Below are 18,245 nucleotides of genomic sequence, written 5' to 3' on the forward strand. Positions count from 1 at the left end.
ATTTCATACCTGTCAGAATGGTCATTATTAAAAAGTCAAAAAACAAGAGATATTGGCAAGGTGGTGGAGAAAAGTGAATGCATGTACACTATTGGTGTGAATATACATTAGTTCAGACCCTATCGAAAGCAGTTTGAAGATTTCTCAAAGAACTTAGAACGTAACTATTTGTCCCAGCAATCCCATTACTGGACATGTATCCAAATGAAAATAAATCGTTTATCAAAAAAGACACATGTACTTGTATGTTCATCATAGCGCTATTCATAATAGCAAAGACATGAAATCAATCCAGGTGCCCAGCAATGGTGGGTTAGATAAAGAAAATGTGGTACATATAAACCATAGAATACTATGTAGCCGTAACAAAAAAAAACGGGAAATCGTGTCCTTTGCAACAGCGTGGATGGAGCTGGAGGCCATTATTCTAGGCAAATTAACACAGGAACAAAAAACCAAATACCACGTGTTTTCACTTATAAGTGGAAGCTAAGCATTGGGTACTCTTGGACATAAAGATGGCAACAACAGTCACTGGAAATTGATAGATGGGGAAGGGATGGAGTGGGGCAAGGATTACAAAACTAACTTGGATATTTCACTCACTGCGAAATGACCTGTGACTTTTTAATAATGACCATTCTGACAGGTATGAAATGGTGTTTCATTGTGGTTTTGATTTGCATTTCCCTGACCTGTGTCATTTCACAGTGAGTGTGACTGTGATGGGGTCATTCATATCCCAAACTTTAGCATCATGAAATATACTCATGTAACAAACTTGCACATGGACTCCCAGAATCTAAAATGGAAGTTGAAATTATTTAAAAAAACATTAAAGCACTATTTTCCCAAATCAGAAGAATGAGTGTTTCCCTGGTTACTTATATTTTGGATTCCTTCTAAACAGGCTATGTGTGTTTTCCCCTGAGTTTTCTTCAAAGTCTAGTATTTATGGCTGTATTATAATCTAGGTTTATAGATATTATATTTTTGAAAAATAGAGAAAGTGGGGAAAATACTTTAAAAGAGACACTTCTTACTATTAAAGTTTCTTGTAATTAAAAGTATAGTCTTGTAACTTGGAGGTATATCCCTTATAAGAATACTTCAGAAGCAGTTTTAGATATTGAGAACCTGTTTAACATTCCTCCATTTTGAGATTTTCATGCAAGATTTTATGCAAAGCACAAGTGGATGTTATGTTCCATAAGTAAAAATTTCTACTTATATCTCTAAAACCATTTTGCTGATAATTTCAGTGTTACCAAAATAAATAAATAAATAATCTAAGTTTGCCTTGGACCCCGTTGTCCTATCTAAACTCTGGTAATAATAAATATAATTGTGCAGTGTAGCTTCTAAATGGAAAAAATATCTTCATTTTCAAGAGAGAATAGATGGCTCTTGGGGAAATGTATAGTTTAGGAATAAGAAAACTGTCAGTCACTCAAAAAACAAGATTGTGGAGATGACAAGAGTGGAGCCCTGGGAATCCTCAGATTTGCCTTTAAGCAATACCTTCTCTCTTATGGTTCCCAAGGGATGCTGGGCTGGAAAAGCAAGGCAAACCCATGCTTTGTTATTAGCTCCCTAATTGTGGCATGATCCCTCATCCTTTATTTCCTCTGTTAGGAAGAAAACTCCTCCCAGGAAGAAAACTCCAAATGGAGAGAGAGGGAAGGAAGGAAAGAGCAGAAAGGGAGAGAAGGGAGAGGGGGTGGAGGAGAGAGAGCAGGTGGCTTGGCCTCCTCCTATGCAGGAGCAGCAATGGCCTCTGTGACCTTTTACCCTGAGAGGCCAGAGAGGTCAAGAGAAGTCCCTCTGACATGATCAGTCATTGACAGGACACAGTGACTTTGTCATCAGCCCCATGGCCATAAATCCTGATGGCATTCTTCTTTTGAGGTTAAATAGAGGAAGGAAATAGAAAGGAACCTGAAACTCTCCCTGGAATCCACCAACTAATTGAAACAGAAGCTGGGCATGACTAGATCAGTGATTCCCAAAGTGTGTTCCAGGGCACATTAGTCCTATAGCATGACCATATGTCTGTGTATCTGTGCGTGCATGTGTGTGTGAAAAAGGAGAAGGGTTTAATTTTCGTTGAAGTCCAGAAATGATGGGTTAAACAAAAATTACTAAATGCTTTATGTGAATTATTTCAGTTAATCTTGACAACTAACTTTTGTTGCGGATACTATTATAATCCTTATTTTATTTATTTATTTATTTTATTTTATTATTATTTTTTTAGATGGAGTCTCACTCTGTCACCCAGGCTGGAGTGCAGTGGCATGATCTTGGATCACTGCAACCTCACCTCCGCCTCCCAGGTTCAAGCAATTCTCCTTCCTCAACCTCCCAAGTAGCTGGGACTACAGGCACCTGCCACCACGCCCAGCTAATTTTTTTGTATTTTTAGTAGAGACAGGGTTTCACCATGTTGGCCAGGCTAGTCTCAAACTCTTGAGCTCGGGGGATCTGCCAACCTCAGCCTCCCAAAGTGCTGGGATTACAGGGATGAGCCGCTGCACCCCGCCTATAATCTTTATTTTAAAGATGAGAGTTCAGAGAAGTTAAAAAATGTATCTAAAGTGACTCTTTTTTTTTTTTTTTTTTTTAAGATGTGGTGCTGGATTCAATAGCCTGATTTCAGAGCCCAGATCTCTTGACTCCATGACTTTCTGTGGCTTTTTAAAAATGAACAGATATGTACCCTTAACTTCTGTGAGATGTACATAGTGTGCATCTCTCAAATTTATTTGGCCATAACCTTTTTTTGCAGCTTTCTGAACTTTACACGAGGCGAATGTTCCAGGGAACCTACTGTGTGAAGCAGTGGGCTAGATTTAATCAGATGTTGTACTCAAACAAAACTTAAGTTTGGCAAACCAAAAATCTGATGTTGCCAGCATCCAGATACAAAGAGCTAGTATAAAGTAGTGATGTGATACATTCTGAATTTAGAAATATCTGCACTGAGACTGAGTTACCTCTTCTCATTTCTCTTCCAGGTGTTTTATTCCAAACGTCTATGCTGCTTTGTTCACTGCAGCTCTTGTTCCTTTGATGTGCCTTGTGGTGGTGTTCGTGGTGTTCATCCATGCCTACCAGGTGAAGCCACAGTGGAAAGCATATGACGATGTCTTCAGAGGAAGGACAAATGCTGCAGGTTTGAAAGGAACTATATTTGTACTTTGGAGATTGAAACGCTTTAATGGTGGGAAAATGTCACTGCATTTTTTTTATCAAAAAGAGGGAAATTCAGCTCAGCTTTCAGCTCTGAAGCCACAAGTTAAGCTATAGCTCTCCAGTTTCTCCTGCTTCTTGGTACCTCTGATGTCTCTCTTTCTCCAGGGCTCCGCAGGTTTTATTGCTCGTTCCAGTTTTGTCCTTAAGATATTGATAGCCAAGTAAATAAGTCACAGCCTTGGGAGCCACTTCCCAAGCCTTCCTTAAGTGAAACAATAATAACTTATGTTCTCCCTGTGAAATCTGTTCATTTCTCTCCGATTTTGAGACTTCTGCACAGTCGAACAAACATCCACAGTGCTCGTGAGTGTGCATGCGGAGCTCTGGTTGTGCTGACAGATGTTTAAAAACATGTAATCAGACAGCTACATAAGTGGCTACACATGTCTGGTTACTTAAGAATGCAAGTCTTTCTAGTTCAAATTGGCTTTCACTGCAGCTCATATTTTCCCTTTGAATCATACCTAACAGAGGTTTTTATGATCTGATTCTTTTAATTATTGTTTTTAGATTAGAGGCCCTCAGAAATTTTCTTAGCTAGAAGCCATAGGCACACACCTGCATACAGAAAGTACTCTGTAAAATGTTATGTGAGTGACTGGGATATTAGGGAGCAGCTTAAGAACTGGGAGTAGAGGATCCCTCTTGGGCCAGTGAGGAAGAGAAGTCTCCTTTTCTCTAAAGTTTTATAAGTCTAAAGTCAAATGAATGATAGTCTTAGAGGAATTCTTCACATTTTAAGTGCTTGTCAAAGTTTAAGCAAGTAGCATATATGATGTCTCTAGACTAGTGTCTAATACATTATTAGGGGCTCAGTAGCTACAGGGTGTCACTCTAATGTAATGCAGTTCTAGTTCCTGAACTTGATCAGTTAATATGCAAAAGGATTTTCCTTGTAGTATAAAGAAAAGACACTCATTTGTATTACTTTGTGGGATAGTTTGTAGGATAGCAGTATCTAGCCAGCTCTTTTCTATTCTTTCTCATTTAGCGTGCAATCCTTGTGTTGGCAGAATTTTTTATTTATTATTATTTTTTCCTAAGACAGGGTCTCACTCTGTCACCCAGCCTGGAGTGCAGTGGCACGATCTTGGCTCATGGCAGCCTCTGCCTATCAGATTCAAGCAATGCTGCTTCCTCAGCCACCTGAGTAGCTGGGACTACAGGCATGTGCCACCACCCCTGGCTAACTTCTGTATTTTCAGTAGAGATGGGGTTTCACCACAATGCCCAGACTGGTCTTGAACTCCTGAGGTCAGGCGATCCACCTGCTTCGGCTTCCCAAAGTGCTAGGATTACAGGCGTGAGCCACCATGCCCAGCCGGGGAATATTGTTTAAGGTTATGGTTAATTTTGACTCCTGTAATAAAAAATACTCAATATATAAATTCTACTTTTTCACGGGACACAGAATTTATCTAGAAGCTATGCTTGTTTTTTTCAGTTTTAATACTCTTATTTTTAATTATTTTTTTAAAAAATTTAACTTATTTCTTTTTACATTTATTTTAGGTTGAGGGGTACATGTGCATGTTTATTGTGTAGATAAATTGCATGTCGCCTCATGGGGGTTTGATGTACAGATTATTTCACCACCCACATAATAAGCATAATATCCAATAGGTAATTTTTCAGTCCTCACCCTCCTCTTTCCCTCTACCCTCAAGTAGGCCCCAGTGTCTCTTATTCCCATCTTTGTATCTATATGTACTCAATATTTACTCCCACTTATAAGTGAGAACATGTGGTATTTGGTTTTCTGTTCCTCTGTTAGTTCACTTAGGATAACAGCCTCCAGCTCCATCTGTGTTGCTGCAAAGGAGATGATCTCAGCTTTTTATGGCTGCATAGTTTTCCATGGTGTATATGTACATTTTCTTTATCCAGTCTGCCACTGATGGGTATTTAGGTTGATTTCATGTCTTTGCTATTGTGAATAGCATGAATGAATCTTTATCTAACATGAATAACATGTGTGCATGTGTCTTCATGGTAGAACAATTTCTATTCCTTTGGGTACATGCCCAATAATGGGATTGCTGGGTCGAGTAGTAATTCTGCTTTGAGTTCTTTGAGAAATAGCCAAGCTGCATTTCACAATGACTGAACTAATTTACATTCCTACCAGCAATGTATAAGCATTCCCTTTTCTCTACAGCCTTGCCAGCATCTATTATTTTTTTTTTTATTATTATACTTTAAGTTCTAGGGTACATATGCATAACGTGCAGGTTTGTCACATATGTATACCTGTGCCATGTTGGTGTGCTGCACCCATCAACTCGTCAGCACCCATCAATTCATCATTTATATCAGGTATAACTCCCCAATGCAATCCCTCCCCCCTCCCCACTCCCCATGATAGGCCCCAGTGTGTGATGTTCCCCTTCCCGAGTCCAAGTGATCTCATTGTTCAGTTCCCACCTATGGGTGAGAACATGCGGTGTTTGGTTTTCTGTTCTTGCGATAGTTTGCTAAGAATGATGGTTTCCAGCTGCATCGATGTCCCTACAAAGGACGCAAACTCATCCTTTTTTATGGCTGCATAGTATTCCATGGTGTATATGTGCCACATTTTCTTAATCCAGTCTGTCACTGATGGACATTTGGGTTGATTCCAAGTCTTTGCTATTGTGAATAGTGCCGCAATAAACATACGTGTGCATGTGTCTTTGTAGTAGCATAATTTATAATCCTTTGGGTATATACCCAGTAGTGGGATGGCTGGGTCATATGGTACATCTAGTTCTAGATCCTTGAGGAATTGCCATACTGTTTTCTTTTAACTTTTTAATGATAGCCATTCTGACTGGTGTGAAGTGGTATCTCATTGTGGTTTTGATTTGCATTTCTCTAATGATTAGCAATGTTGAGCATTTTCATATGCTTGTTGGCTTCTTCATGGCACATATGTCTTATTTTGAAAAGTGTCTGTTCATGTATTTTGCCCGCTTTTTAATGGTCTTGTTTGGGTTTGCCTGTTAATTTGTTTAGGTTCCTCAAAGATTCTGAATATTAGACCATTGTGAGATGCATAGTTTGCAAAAATTTTCTCCCATTCTGTAGGTTGCCTGTTTACTCTGTTGATAGTTTCTTTTGCTGTGCAGGAGCTCTTTAGTTTAATTAGGTCCCATGTCAGAAGCTATGCTTTTAATCAACTTGGGATTCATCTTATTAAAATGTACATTCTTTTTGGGGGAGAATGGTCATTTGTTTTTTCCTCTAAGTGACAAGATTTGTTGTTTTATATATAGTGTAAAAGTGCCAATGCTTGCATGTTTTCAATAATGCTAACGTACGATAGGGGCCTAACATAGTGAGTTAATTCTTTGAATGCCTAAATCACCCCATGCACCTCTTGAATATGCTTCATTACTGATATAGTAGATAAAACAGTACCCTGATTATTGGAAAAAGATAGCCCTCAAGCATTGAATATAAGGCAAAAGTTCCAGCCAGTTGTATCTTAACAAGGGAACCCTCTCTTACAATGAAATGTGAACAGAAGCATTGCCCTATTGTTGTATTACAAATAAAAAAGTATAATATTTCTAATTCCGGCTGGGCACGGTGGCTCAAGCCTGTAATCCCAGCACTTTGGGAGGCCGAGACGGGTGGATCACGAGGTCAGGAGATCGAGACCATCCTGGTCTACACGGTGAAACCCCGTCTCTACTAAAAATACAAAAAACTAGCCGGGCGAGATGGCGGGCGCCTGTAGTCCCAGCTACTCCGGAGGCTGGGGCAGTAGAATGGCGTGAACCCGGGAGGCGGAGCTGGCAGTGAGCTGAGATCGGCCACTGCACTCCAGCCTGGGCGACAGAGCGAGACTCCGTCTCAAAAAAAAAAAAAATATATATATATATATATATATTTCTAATTCCCATGGCAATTCATTCTAATAGTCATTATACTTGGACTTTTGCTACAGTTTTCTGATTAATATCTCTGGTTCTACTCTTTTTATTCTCCATTTCATTATCTCAGATGTCTACATTTTAAAAATATAAAGTGGATTTCCTCATTCTCCAGCATTTCAGTCAAGGTTTCTCTCATTGTCCCCAAAAAACGTCCAGTCCCTTTAGCTTACAAGAGTTTCCACGGTCCAACCCGGGACCATGTTTCCATTCCCAAATTAGTTACTATTATGCTGCATTCTGACATGCCAATCTATTCACTTTTTCCTAAATTTGCCTGACATTGCCATCTTTGCTCATGTAAAGAAAGCTGTACTTTGAGCTCCTCCCCATTAGTTGGTAAAACCCATGTGCTCAATAAGTGATATGGGAAAATGTAGATGAGTGAGAGACCAGTGCAAGGGGCTTATCACCCTCCCATATTCTTTATTAGCTCTACAAAGCTTTCCAAAATAACTTCAGAATCTAAGCAACAGTGATGTGCTTGACAATCACAAGTTAATTCTCCTAGACATCCCTCTACTTCTTTACAGAAATTCTAGAAACTTTCAATATTCTCCCTCTTTTGTGAAGCTTTAGGAATTGCCTCTTTACAGAATCACACCAAATAAGAATTACTCATTCCCTTCTCTATGCCTTTAAAGTACTTGTCCCTTTAGTCATTGTAGCACTTATCTTAGAATGGAGCAGTCATTTGTTTTGGTGTGTGTGGTTGGTGAATTTCCTTAAAAAATTATTAATTCCTTGAGGGCAGGAACCATTTAGTATTCATCTCTGTATCCCCAGGGCCTTGCAGAGTGCTCAGTGGATAGCAGGAGCATAATTAATATTTATTAATTAAATGAATAAATTAATAATCATCAATGTACCACAAAATTCTATAATTGTAAAAATGGATACCCAAGCTAAAGATAGCATTAAGAAGGAGAGAAACTGTAATATTATCAAAGTAGAAATCTCTGATCTGTTTGTAAATATTCCTCAAAAGTTATTATTATTAGGACTATTTTTATAAGAAATATTTTTTAAAGTTATATAATCCCAAATTCTCTGTAATTCCCAATTCAATTCAATTCCCAATTCCAAAACTCTATAATTCCCAAAACTCATGTTCAGCTTTGCTCCCAACCTGATCTTTTGTGTTTTTATTTTCAACGTACTATAACTCACCTGTACTTGAATATGCTCCACTTAACTCAAATTCAAAATTTCTTTTTTTTCTTTTCCAGATAATTCTTTTCTTTTCTTTTTTTTTAATTATACTTTCAGTTCTAGGGTACATGTGCACAACGTGCAGGTTTGTTACATAGGTATACATGTGCCATGTTGGTTTGCTGCACCCATCAACTCATCATTTACATGAGGTATTTCTTCTATTTACTCTACCACAGAGCAGTTGACACTCTCTGTGAATCTTTTTGCTAAAATTCTCTTGTGCTAACCTGTTAAATATCCAGTTAAGATGGTACTATAAATTCACGTTTTGCCCTCTGCCTTACTCTATATACAGAATAGCCAAAGAGTAATATTTAACAAAAGAATGTTAAAAATACCATGAGCATCTCTATAGAACAGAAATCAAGCAGAAACACCAAATGTACCCGTAGAATAGGCCAAAACCATAGACCTGATATCTTCTGGGGCCCAGAAGCAGGTAGATGCAGGACGTCTTGCTGGGCTCAAAATCTTCCATGATTTCTGTAGAACTGAGCTTCAAGCTAATCACTCTCTTTGTGGATTAAATGTGCCTGACTACAGGAGCAACTTTGCATCGCATTTGTTCACTGGTTGTAATGAATACAAGTAACCATCCCTTACACCGTGTATTTTGAGTGACTTTTTTGTTCCCAACTTCCCTTCATTTCAAACAGAGTTCAGATAAACTCAGTGAAACCCAAAGGAATGGGGAGAACAACGAATAAGCACCTCATAAATGGAATACACTCAGTGCTATAGATGCCCACCATCAACCCCTTCCCTCCCTGAGCATGGCCTGGGACAGGACAACTTGGCTTTTTGTGGCCCATTGACTGCCATGGACCAAATTGTTGAAGGTCAGTGACTGATGAGAATCACTTGCCTCCTTCTCCCTTCAGTGGGTGGATGTGCAGTGAGAATGAGTTTTGATAAAGGTATGTCCCCGAACTAAATTTCAGTGTCTCAAACAGCATTTTAACAAAGCCTGTAATTTTTGGGCTTGGTTTTGATCTCTGGCAATGATAAGCTTGTCTCTCTTTTTAGGCTCATTAGAATTTACTGACTCCTTTCTGACTCATGATCCAGTTCTTATATGAGGAATGATTCATAGATCAGGAGAGGAAAATTCATTTCAATCAAGAAAGGAAGTAGATGATTACAAATCCCTTTCTTCTAAAAATCCCACACATAGGTTTCAATATGATATACGAAAACGGAATCGTGGCTTGATCCAGCTAGTCATGTAATGTGAACCTGAGGTATTTAGAATCTCCTGGTACTGTAATGGCCACACCTCTTACATGGGAGCCTTATTTGAGGATGAATGCTTCCATTTCTTCAACCTTAGAGTGAACAACAACAGTAATATAAATCAATATTTTTTATTATCATAAAATCATTGAAAACTTTTTGTAGTGAATATTGTAAGTGCTCATGCCTTACATCCTAAAGTTGAATGCCTTTTTTACTCTTGTCATTTTTAAAATTTCAAATAGAGTTCAAAAGAAATGAAATCCAAAGGAAAAAGAGGGAAAGGAAAGGGCTCCTAGTAAATAAACTGTGTTGCAGTCTCCAAAGATGGCTGCCATCAGTTACTTTTCTCCTTTTATGTAGGTGCTACTCCTCACATCAAAGGATGGAGACTGCTTCTCATCCTTTTACATCTGGGCTGGCTTTGGACTTGCTTAGACCAATGTAATGTGATGGAAGTTTTGCTTTTTCATAATGGGCCTAGACTTTAAGATGAATGGCAGTTTTGGATTCCTTCCTCTTGGAAGCCAGCCACCAACTAAGTTCAATTACCAAGAGACCACCACAGTGGTAGAAACCCCAAGCTGGCCATGTGGAGCAGACATGTGCAAAGGCAGGTTCAGCCAGCCTCCAGTTGTGTCAGGCAAACCAGCACTGATTCCAGAAATGGAAATGTGAGTGAAGAAGACTTCTTGTAGGTTCCATCCCCAATGGACACCACACAGAGTTGAAAATCTGCCTATCCCAGATTGCAGAATTGGGAGAAATAGTACATTATTTTAAGTCACCAAGTTTGGTGCTAGCTTATTATGAAGCAATCAATAGCTGAAACATTCTGGTGTTTCAATATCCTCATTATTCTCACATCAAATTTGTAAGTATGTCATTGTCCTTTTAAATGTTACTGCTTGCAGAAACCTTTAGGGTTTATAAATAAAAATGGAAAAACATGATATGATTTTTTTTTTCCTAAAGCAGAATTGGGGCTTCTGCTAAAATAAAGTAAAAGTGATCTTACCCAGTAACAGTACATACTTAAATAGGATCCAGAATGACCAACATAACAGGTTTCACATGTCCTTGGCAGTTAGACGCCTGTTTGAAGTCTACTCCCAGTTCCATTTCTGAAAGTAACATTTTAAAAAAACAATGCCTTGGGGCCTAAGGAAAACCCTAGCTTCTTGCTTGACCATGAACAGACACTCCCACTCAATCTTGAAAAAATCTTTGTGAAGCACAGGTCACTCTTCCCACATTTTGCCAATAGTGGTGGGGGAAATCCCACATATTAAAAACATATACATATGGATGCCCATTCTCTGCTTAGGTTTTTGATCTCATTCCTCAAAGATTCATATCGGAAATCTCTCTGCCTAGAAGATGATGTGTAGTCATTCAGCGTTAGTTTTCTTCATTATTGTTTCTGAAAACACTTGGGATTTGATATTGCTCATGAAAAACTCCTAGAACAATAACATCAGGAGTTTCCTAAGGCTTTACATATCGACATGAAAAGTAAAAAGGAAAATCATACTGTGAAGAGAAGGCTTAAATTTCTGTTGAAACACCCCTGATTTACATGTGTTGCCAAAAAGAAAAGGGGCTGACCACTTGTGGCAGACCTGGACCTTTCTAGAATTCAAGTTTCCTGGATTTCTTACTTTAGTGAATTGCCTTTTACCAGTCTCAATTGGAGATGGATGAGGACAAAGGTAATCCCCGACTCAGGCTATTTCAGTACTAAACGATTATGTTTAATTGACCTCTTTTTTCTAGGTGGACAGAGGGCATAGAGCATGGATATGGGACAGGGGTGAGAGAAAGAGTAAAGGGCTGGCACTGCATGTAAGTGGCAAGTCTTTGGTGATCCACATCATGGTTGTTGTCATCATCATCACTGCCACCCATTAAGATTCACCATTCACCATTCATCAGGCACTGTGTTAAGAATTTCACATAGCCGGCTGGGCGCAGTGGCTCTAGCCTATAATCCCAGCACTTTGGGAGGCCGAAACGGGCGGATCACGAGGTCAGGAGATCGAGACCATCCTGGCTAACACGGTGAAACCCCGTCTCTACTAAAAAATACAAAAAACTAGCTGGGCGCGGTGTCGGACTCCTGTAGTCTCAGTTACTCCGGAGGCTGAGGCAGGAGAATGGCGTGAACCTGGGAGGCGGAGCTTGCAGTGAGCCGAAATCGTGCCACTGCACTCCAGCCTGGGCGACAGAGCAAGACTCCATCTCAAAAAAAAATTAAAAAAAAGAAGAATTTCACGTATATTATCTCAATTTAATATATACATATGTACATAATACCTGTACATATTTATGGGGTACATGTGACATTCTGTGACACACATAGAATGTGTAATGATCATGTCAGGGTACTTGGGATGTCCATCGCCTTGAATATTTATCATTTCAATGTGTTGGGAACATTTCAAGTTATCTCTTCTAGCTGTTTTGAAATATACAGTACGTGTTGTTAACTATAGTCAACCTAGTTTGCTATCAAACATTTTATCTCAATTTTTACGTGAAGCCTATGAAGCAGGTATGATTTCCTCTAGTCAGACAAGAAAATCAAGGAAATGAGAGGCTTAGAAACACTTTCACATTTACAAAGCTGTTAAATCGTGGGATTAGAATCGCAGGTTGATTCACAGGCTCTCCAGAGCTGCCATTGTTGTTAACACCAATACTTTTGCCCTTACCATTTTGTTTTCAAAACTCTTCTTGGTAATAGTGACATGTAAACATTAAATGTTAAACTTAAAGAACTCTAATTTCATAAAAGTAGTATTAGACTTCACACCCAGCTCCACCCCACTCTGCAAAAAAAAAAAAAAACTTGAAGCTATCAGGGTTGGAAAATTAATCCTTCATCTTCTACTTAATCTTCTGATTTCCAGGAAAGATTGGTGCACCAAAACATCCCTAGTTTTCCTCACTATTCTCATATGTAATGCAAGTATAATAACATTATTCAATTTTGTAGGGTTATGTGAAAGATAAAATTTTAATTCATATAAATATTTAGTATAGTCCCTGAAACATACTAAGCACTCAATATGTGTTAGTATTTTTATTAGTATAGGAACCCTTTCAATATGTAATTGGTGCAGAATGCAGTCAGATATATAACTCCTTTCTCCTGTATACTTCACCAGTGTCTCTCAAATGTTCCCCTCCCTTTCTTCATGATTTTGCCTGGTGTATTCGCTCAGGCTACCATACAAAATACCATAGACTGGGTGTCCTAAAAAACAGACATTTATTTGTCACAGTTCCAGAGACTGAAAGTCCAAGATCAAGGCATCAGCTGATTCAGGTCCTGGCGAGGCTTGCATGGATATTTTGCTGTCTCCTCTCTTGGGTGAGAGAGAGCCTTCTCATGTCTCTTCTTATAAGGACACTAATTCCATCATGGGGGCTCCACCTTCATGAGATTATCACCTCCTGAAGGCCCCATCTCCAAATACCATTGCATTGGGAGTTTGGGCTTCAACATACAAATTTGCAGGATGGAGGAAACAATTCAGTCTGTAGCACCTTGGTGATGTCTCCCATCATCTCATCCTTAGACTATTACAGCTGTCTTGAGACCGATATTGCTCGGTTCTCATCTATCCCCATTCCACACTGAAGCATTCTAAAAAGCAAAATTGACCATGTCATAAAATCATCCAATGACAATCATTAGACTATAGAATAAAAGGAAAAATTCAGGAGCTGGTCATGGTGACTCACACCTGTAATCCCAGCACTTTGAGAGGCCGAGGCAGGTGGATCACCTGAGGTCACGAGTTTGAGACCAGCCTGGCCATGGTGGCAGATGCCTGTATTCCCAGCTACTCTGGTGGCTGAGGCAGGAGAATGTCTTGAACCAGGGAGGTGGAGGTTGCAGTGAGCCGAGATCACCCCATTGCACTCCAGCCTGAGCAACAAGAGTGAAACTCTGTCTCAAAAATTAATTAATTAAAAATTTTAAAAATAAAACAGATATTCACTACTTCTCCACATAGTCTTTAATGTCCTAACCATACTTACCTAGTGCTTCCACCTAAAAGTGATATGACTTCTGATAAAACTCGACTTAAATAACGACAACTAAATTCACTCTTGCTTGCTGAGTTCATCACTTATGGTGATGAGAGAGGAGACGGAATAGAATCGAAACTCATTTCCATCTTGATACCCATGATAAATAAGCTTCGGTAGGGTGTTAGTGGAAGATACGTTAACGTGATACACACTTAAAGCCAATGTCTAAGAGTATCAAAGTGATGTTGTTGTTTAGGTGCATCGCACACTCTTTGACCCTTAATGTGGCTGGCATCTCTTGTTGACATGTGCATATCACTGCCATGCCATACGATGTTTGACCCAGAGAATTAATGAAACATTCCCATTGTTTATCAGTTTTGTACTCAGGCTAAGTAGTTTCCTATCTATTTTCTTGCCATTGTTCTCCAAATTAATAATAAATTTTAATCTTCCTGGCAGATCCTATTTTTTTCTGAGACAGAGTCTTACTGTATTGCCCAGGATGGAGTGCCATGGCACAATCATAGCTCCCTGCAGCTTCAATCTCCTGGGCTCAAGAGATACTCCCACCTTGGGCTCCCAAGTAGCCAGGACTATAAACACATGCTACCATGCCCAGCTAATTTTTTAAATTTTTTTACTTAAGAGCACTTGGTAAAAAATGGATGACTAAAGTTTTTCATTCAACTCTTGGCTAATGAAAATACAGTTACTGATTTTTTAAAATGTTTCTCTCCAGGATTTTATTCATAATGAGTATATATAAAACTTGACAAGTCGAGAGCAGAAAAATTCGTCTCTTGAGGCTGTTTTATCTTGGAATAAGTATGGCATTGAAAGCACTGTGTTTCTCTCGAGCTGGTCTATGAGCCATCTCAGTTGGTATCAACATGGTGATACTGTAACACACTATGGTTCTCTCTCCCAAGTTCTTACCTGTATTTCTATTCTTGGTTTGCAACTTTTTCCATGTATTATTTGTTGTTATTTTCATTATTTAAAGTTACCTCTAATTTATGATTCAGTGCCTATACAGTTCTTTAAGGAAATACATAGTCCACAATCCTTTGTATGATCATACTTGAATTACATGAATCAACTGGTACATTATTAAAGAGGAGATACAGAAATAAAGGAAAATGGGTTTACTAGTACTAGAGAAACAGGAAGTAGGGAAAGGTAATTTGGGGAATTAGCAATTGCATCATAAATTTCTTTAAAAATGAACAGTTAGCACAATACCCATGATCATAATGCTATACTCAACAGTTCACATAGTATGAAACTCAAGTGAATAGAAGAAAGTGACATTTTTACAGTATGATACATATTTCTAGATGGACAAGAAAGACCTATAGGAGAGAGAAATATTTAAGATGTCAGGCAGTTGTGGAAAATTCAATGAAACAAGTTCCAAGAGTAGGCGCACACGTATACCTATGTAACAAACCTGCACGTTGTGCACATGTGCCATATATAGGTCAGGCGCGGTAGCTCACGCCTGTAGTCCCAGCACTTTAGGAGGCCGAGGCGGGTGGATCACGAGGTCAGGAAATCAAGACCATGCTGGCTAACACGGTGGAACCCCGTCTCTACTAAAAATACAAAAAATTAGCTGGGCGTGGTGGCGGGCACCTGTAGTCCTAGCTACCTGGGAGGCTGGGGCAGGAGAATGGTGTGAACTTAGGAAGGGGTGCTTGCAGTGAGCCGAGATTGTGCCACTGCACTCCAGCCTGGGGTGACAGAGTGAGACTTCATCTCAAAAAAAAAAAAATATGTATATATATATACACACACACACATATATAGAAAAAAAAGAAATTTTGCCAATCACCAACCCACTCTTTGCCACACAGTTCTCTTTTATCAGCCAATTAGTGCTACTCTGTAATGGATACTAATTTATTATAAGTACTCTTAACTAAGCCATCTCTGCTTCTGAGACATCCTTTGGATTATTTTTAATTGATAAGTCTTAAGCGATCTTTAAAACAGATTCTACTACCCTGAAGTCTGTGTTTTATACATTCTGTCCTCACTGTCTAGTCAAGACATGAAAACAACATGGTGTTATCTCACACAACTTTCCTTATGTTCTCTGATCATTTCTCTTTGCCATCTCTCTTCTTCGCCATTTTTCATTTCATCTTAGATGAGAAAGTAAGTGGCTCATTCTCACCAAAGCCAGCTCTCCCAATTGTGTCTTTCATCTATTTTTCCTACTCTTGGAACTTGTTTCATTGAATTTTCCACAACTGCCTCACATCTTAAATATTTCTCTCTCCTGTAGGTCTTTCTTGTCCATGTAGAAATATGTATCACTTTACACTGCCTGGAAGAGCTTACTCGTAATGCTGCTGCTTTATCAAATTACTGCTGTGCCTCTCCTCTTTGTTTTACTAACTACTCTTGAAAAGTAGTTCATACAAGTTGCCTGTTCTCATCACCTTCTGTTCACTGTTAAGCCTTCAGAGTACCTTGCTTATTCTCTTTCATTCATCACTCATGAGTTCGGGCACCAAATCCACTGACCACTCTTCTCATCTGCGTTATCTTTCAGTTCTTCTGTAGAAATCACTACCGATAACCAGCCTTCCTTGAAAAGTCCATCTCTCTTGGTTTTCACAACACCCTATTCTTTTTACAAGTATTTTCCTGCTAACTTCCAGGTCATAACCCTTTCTTCTTATGCCTGAAAACTCTGAAGTTTGTGTATATTCCAGGGATTGCCTTTGCATTTTTTATGTCATAGTGATAGTTTTCAAATCTATTGCCTTGAGCCTAACTTCTGTCTCCACATATAAGCTCACATTTTCAAATGTCTTGGGATACATTTGCTTGGGTTTCTCTCTGATCACTTGTCCTCAAGATGTACAGATATTGTCATCAACTTTGCTCCTCTGCCTTATCCTAATTGCTCTGATCTCAATGTTATTCTTTCACTCCTTTCTTTTCTTCTTCCTCTTGATACTTTTTCTGATTTTCCTAATCTGAAAGCTAGGGTAATTTCTTTCACTTCATAGTCATACTCTCAGATCAGTGGCTGTCAAAACTAACTGATCATCAAAATTACTTATGCTTTCAGAAATTATGGTTTGATGAGTCTCACTATAGTGAGACTTACTAAATTAGAATCTCTGGTGATAAAGTTCCACAATTTGTGTATTTTTAAACTCTCCTACTCTTTTCTGATTTGAGGGTACTACTAGAGATTCTATCTCTACATTTCTGTGCCTACCCCTTCATTACATTGCAGGGGCCACTCCTATACCATTCCCCTACCTCAGGCCTTCATTACTGAGACCACGGCAATCCTTCCCTAACTGGTGTCCCTGCCTCTAGCATTCTTTCCACCAACTATTTTCTTTCCTGTGAGTTTAAGCTACGTGAATATGCCACACCTTTTCTCCAAAATTTAAAATGGCTGTCCATTTCTCTGTAATTATGTATTGTTTAACCTGGCCTTCAATATTCCTTCGTGACCTAGTGCTACAAACGTCTCATTACTCACCTTCATGGACCTTTAACACCAGCCAGAAGGAACAACCTACACTAATTTATGCATTTGCTTTTTGCCTCTCTTTATGCTGCTCTCACTGCCTTTGCCTCAATATTTGGATGTTCAAATATGGCCCATCTTCATAGCCCAGCCAAAATTCCTTCTTCTTCCCCCAAAGTTCCCTGATAACCATCAATAGGAAGAACGTCTTGTTTTCCCTGAACTTTTATGTAACTTTTATAAATCTCTCTTATAATATTTATCTCCTACCTTTTCTTATAGGGTATATACAAATATATGTGTAATATTTACAAATACATAGTCTTTTATTTGTTTTGTTTTGTTTTTTGTTTTTTGAGATGGAGTCTCACTCTGTCACCCAGGCTGGAGTACAGTACACTCAACTTGATCTTGGCTCACTGCAACCTCCGCCTCCTGAGTTCAAGCAATTCTCCTGCCTCAGCCTCCCAAGTAGCTGGGACTGCAGGCATGCACCACCATGCCTGGCTAGTGTTTTTTTGTTTTTTTTTTTTTAATGGTAGAGATGGGGTTTCACCATGTTGGCCAGGCTCCTGGTCTTGCACTCCTGACCTGAGGTGATCCACCTGCCTTAGCTTCCCAAAGTGAATGTATATAATCTTTGAGAGCAGATCCAAATATAATTCAACTTTTTATCTATCACATTTTATCTAATACATTTTGGTGCTAAAGAAATATATTTCTTGAATAACAAACAGCAGCCAAAGTTTATCTGGAACTGTTCATAGTGTTCCACTTTTCAACCACTAAATCCTCACAATCCACAAAACCTTATTTGGGAGGCCTAGTATATTCAATTTACATATGAGGAAATTGAGCCTCAGAGCAGTTAAGTAACTAATACAAGGTCACACAGCTAGTGAAGGCCCTCAAGTAGCCTGGTTCCAGAGTCCATGCTTGTAATCACTGTACTACTCGGCCTTTTTTTGTGAATAAATTCCACCCAGTCATATTTTTTAACCTCAGTGCATTTTTTTAACATTTAATAGGCTGAGGGCTCGTATTCAAAAGAGATATTTTTCTTTTAATTGAATTTGACA

At 38.9% G+C, this 18,245-nt stretch overlaps 1 protein-coding gene across 1 annotated transcript in view; it reads left to right on the forward strand.

Moving 5' to 3' along the window:
* The window catches only part of ADGRV1 (adhesion G protein-coupled receptor V1), a 614,529-nt gene that overhangs the window by 510,145 nt on the left and 86,139 nt on the right, over positions 1-18,245 (forward strand). The window contains exon 86 of the mRNA XM_023215075.2: positions 3,018-3,175. Within this exon, the coding sequence (XP_023070843.1) occupies positions 3,018-3,175 (158 nt within the window). The remainder of the gene's footprint in view (positions 1-3,017; positions 3,176-18,245) is intronic.

The sequence above is a fragment of the Piliocolobus tephrosceles genome, chromosome 4, assembly GCF_002776525.5.
Source record: "Piliocolobus tephrosceles isolate RC106 chromosome 4, ASM277652v3, whole genome shotgun sequence".
Taxonomy (NCBI): Eukaryota; Metazoa; Chordata; class Mammalia; order Primates; family Cercopithecidae; genus Piliocolobus; species Piliocolobus tephrosceles.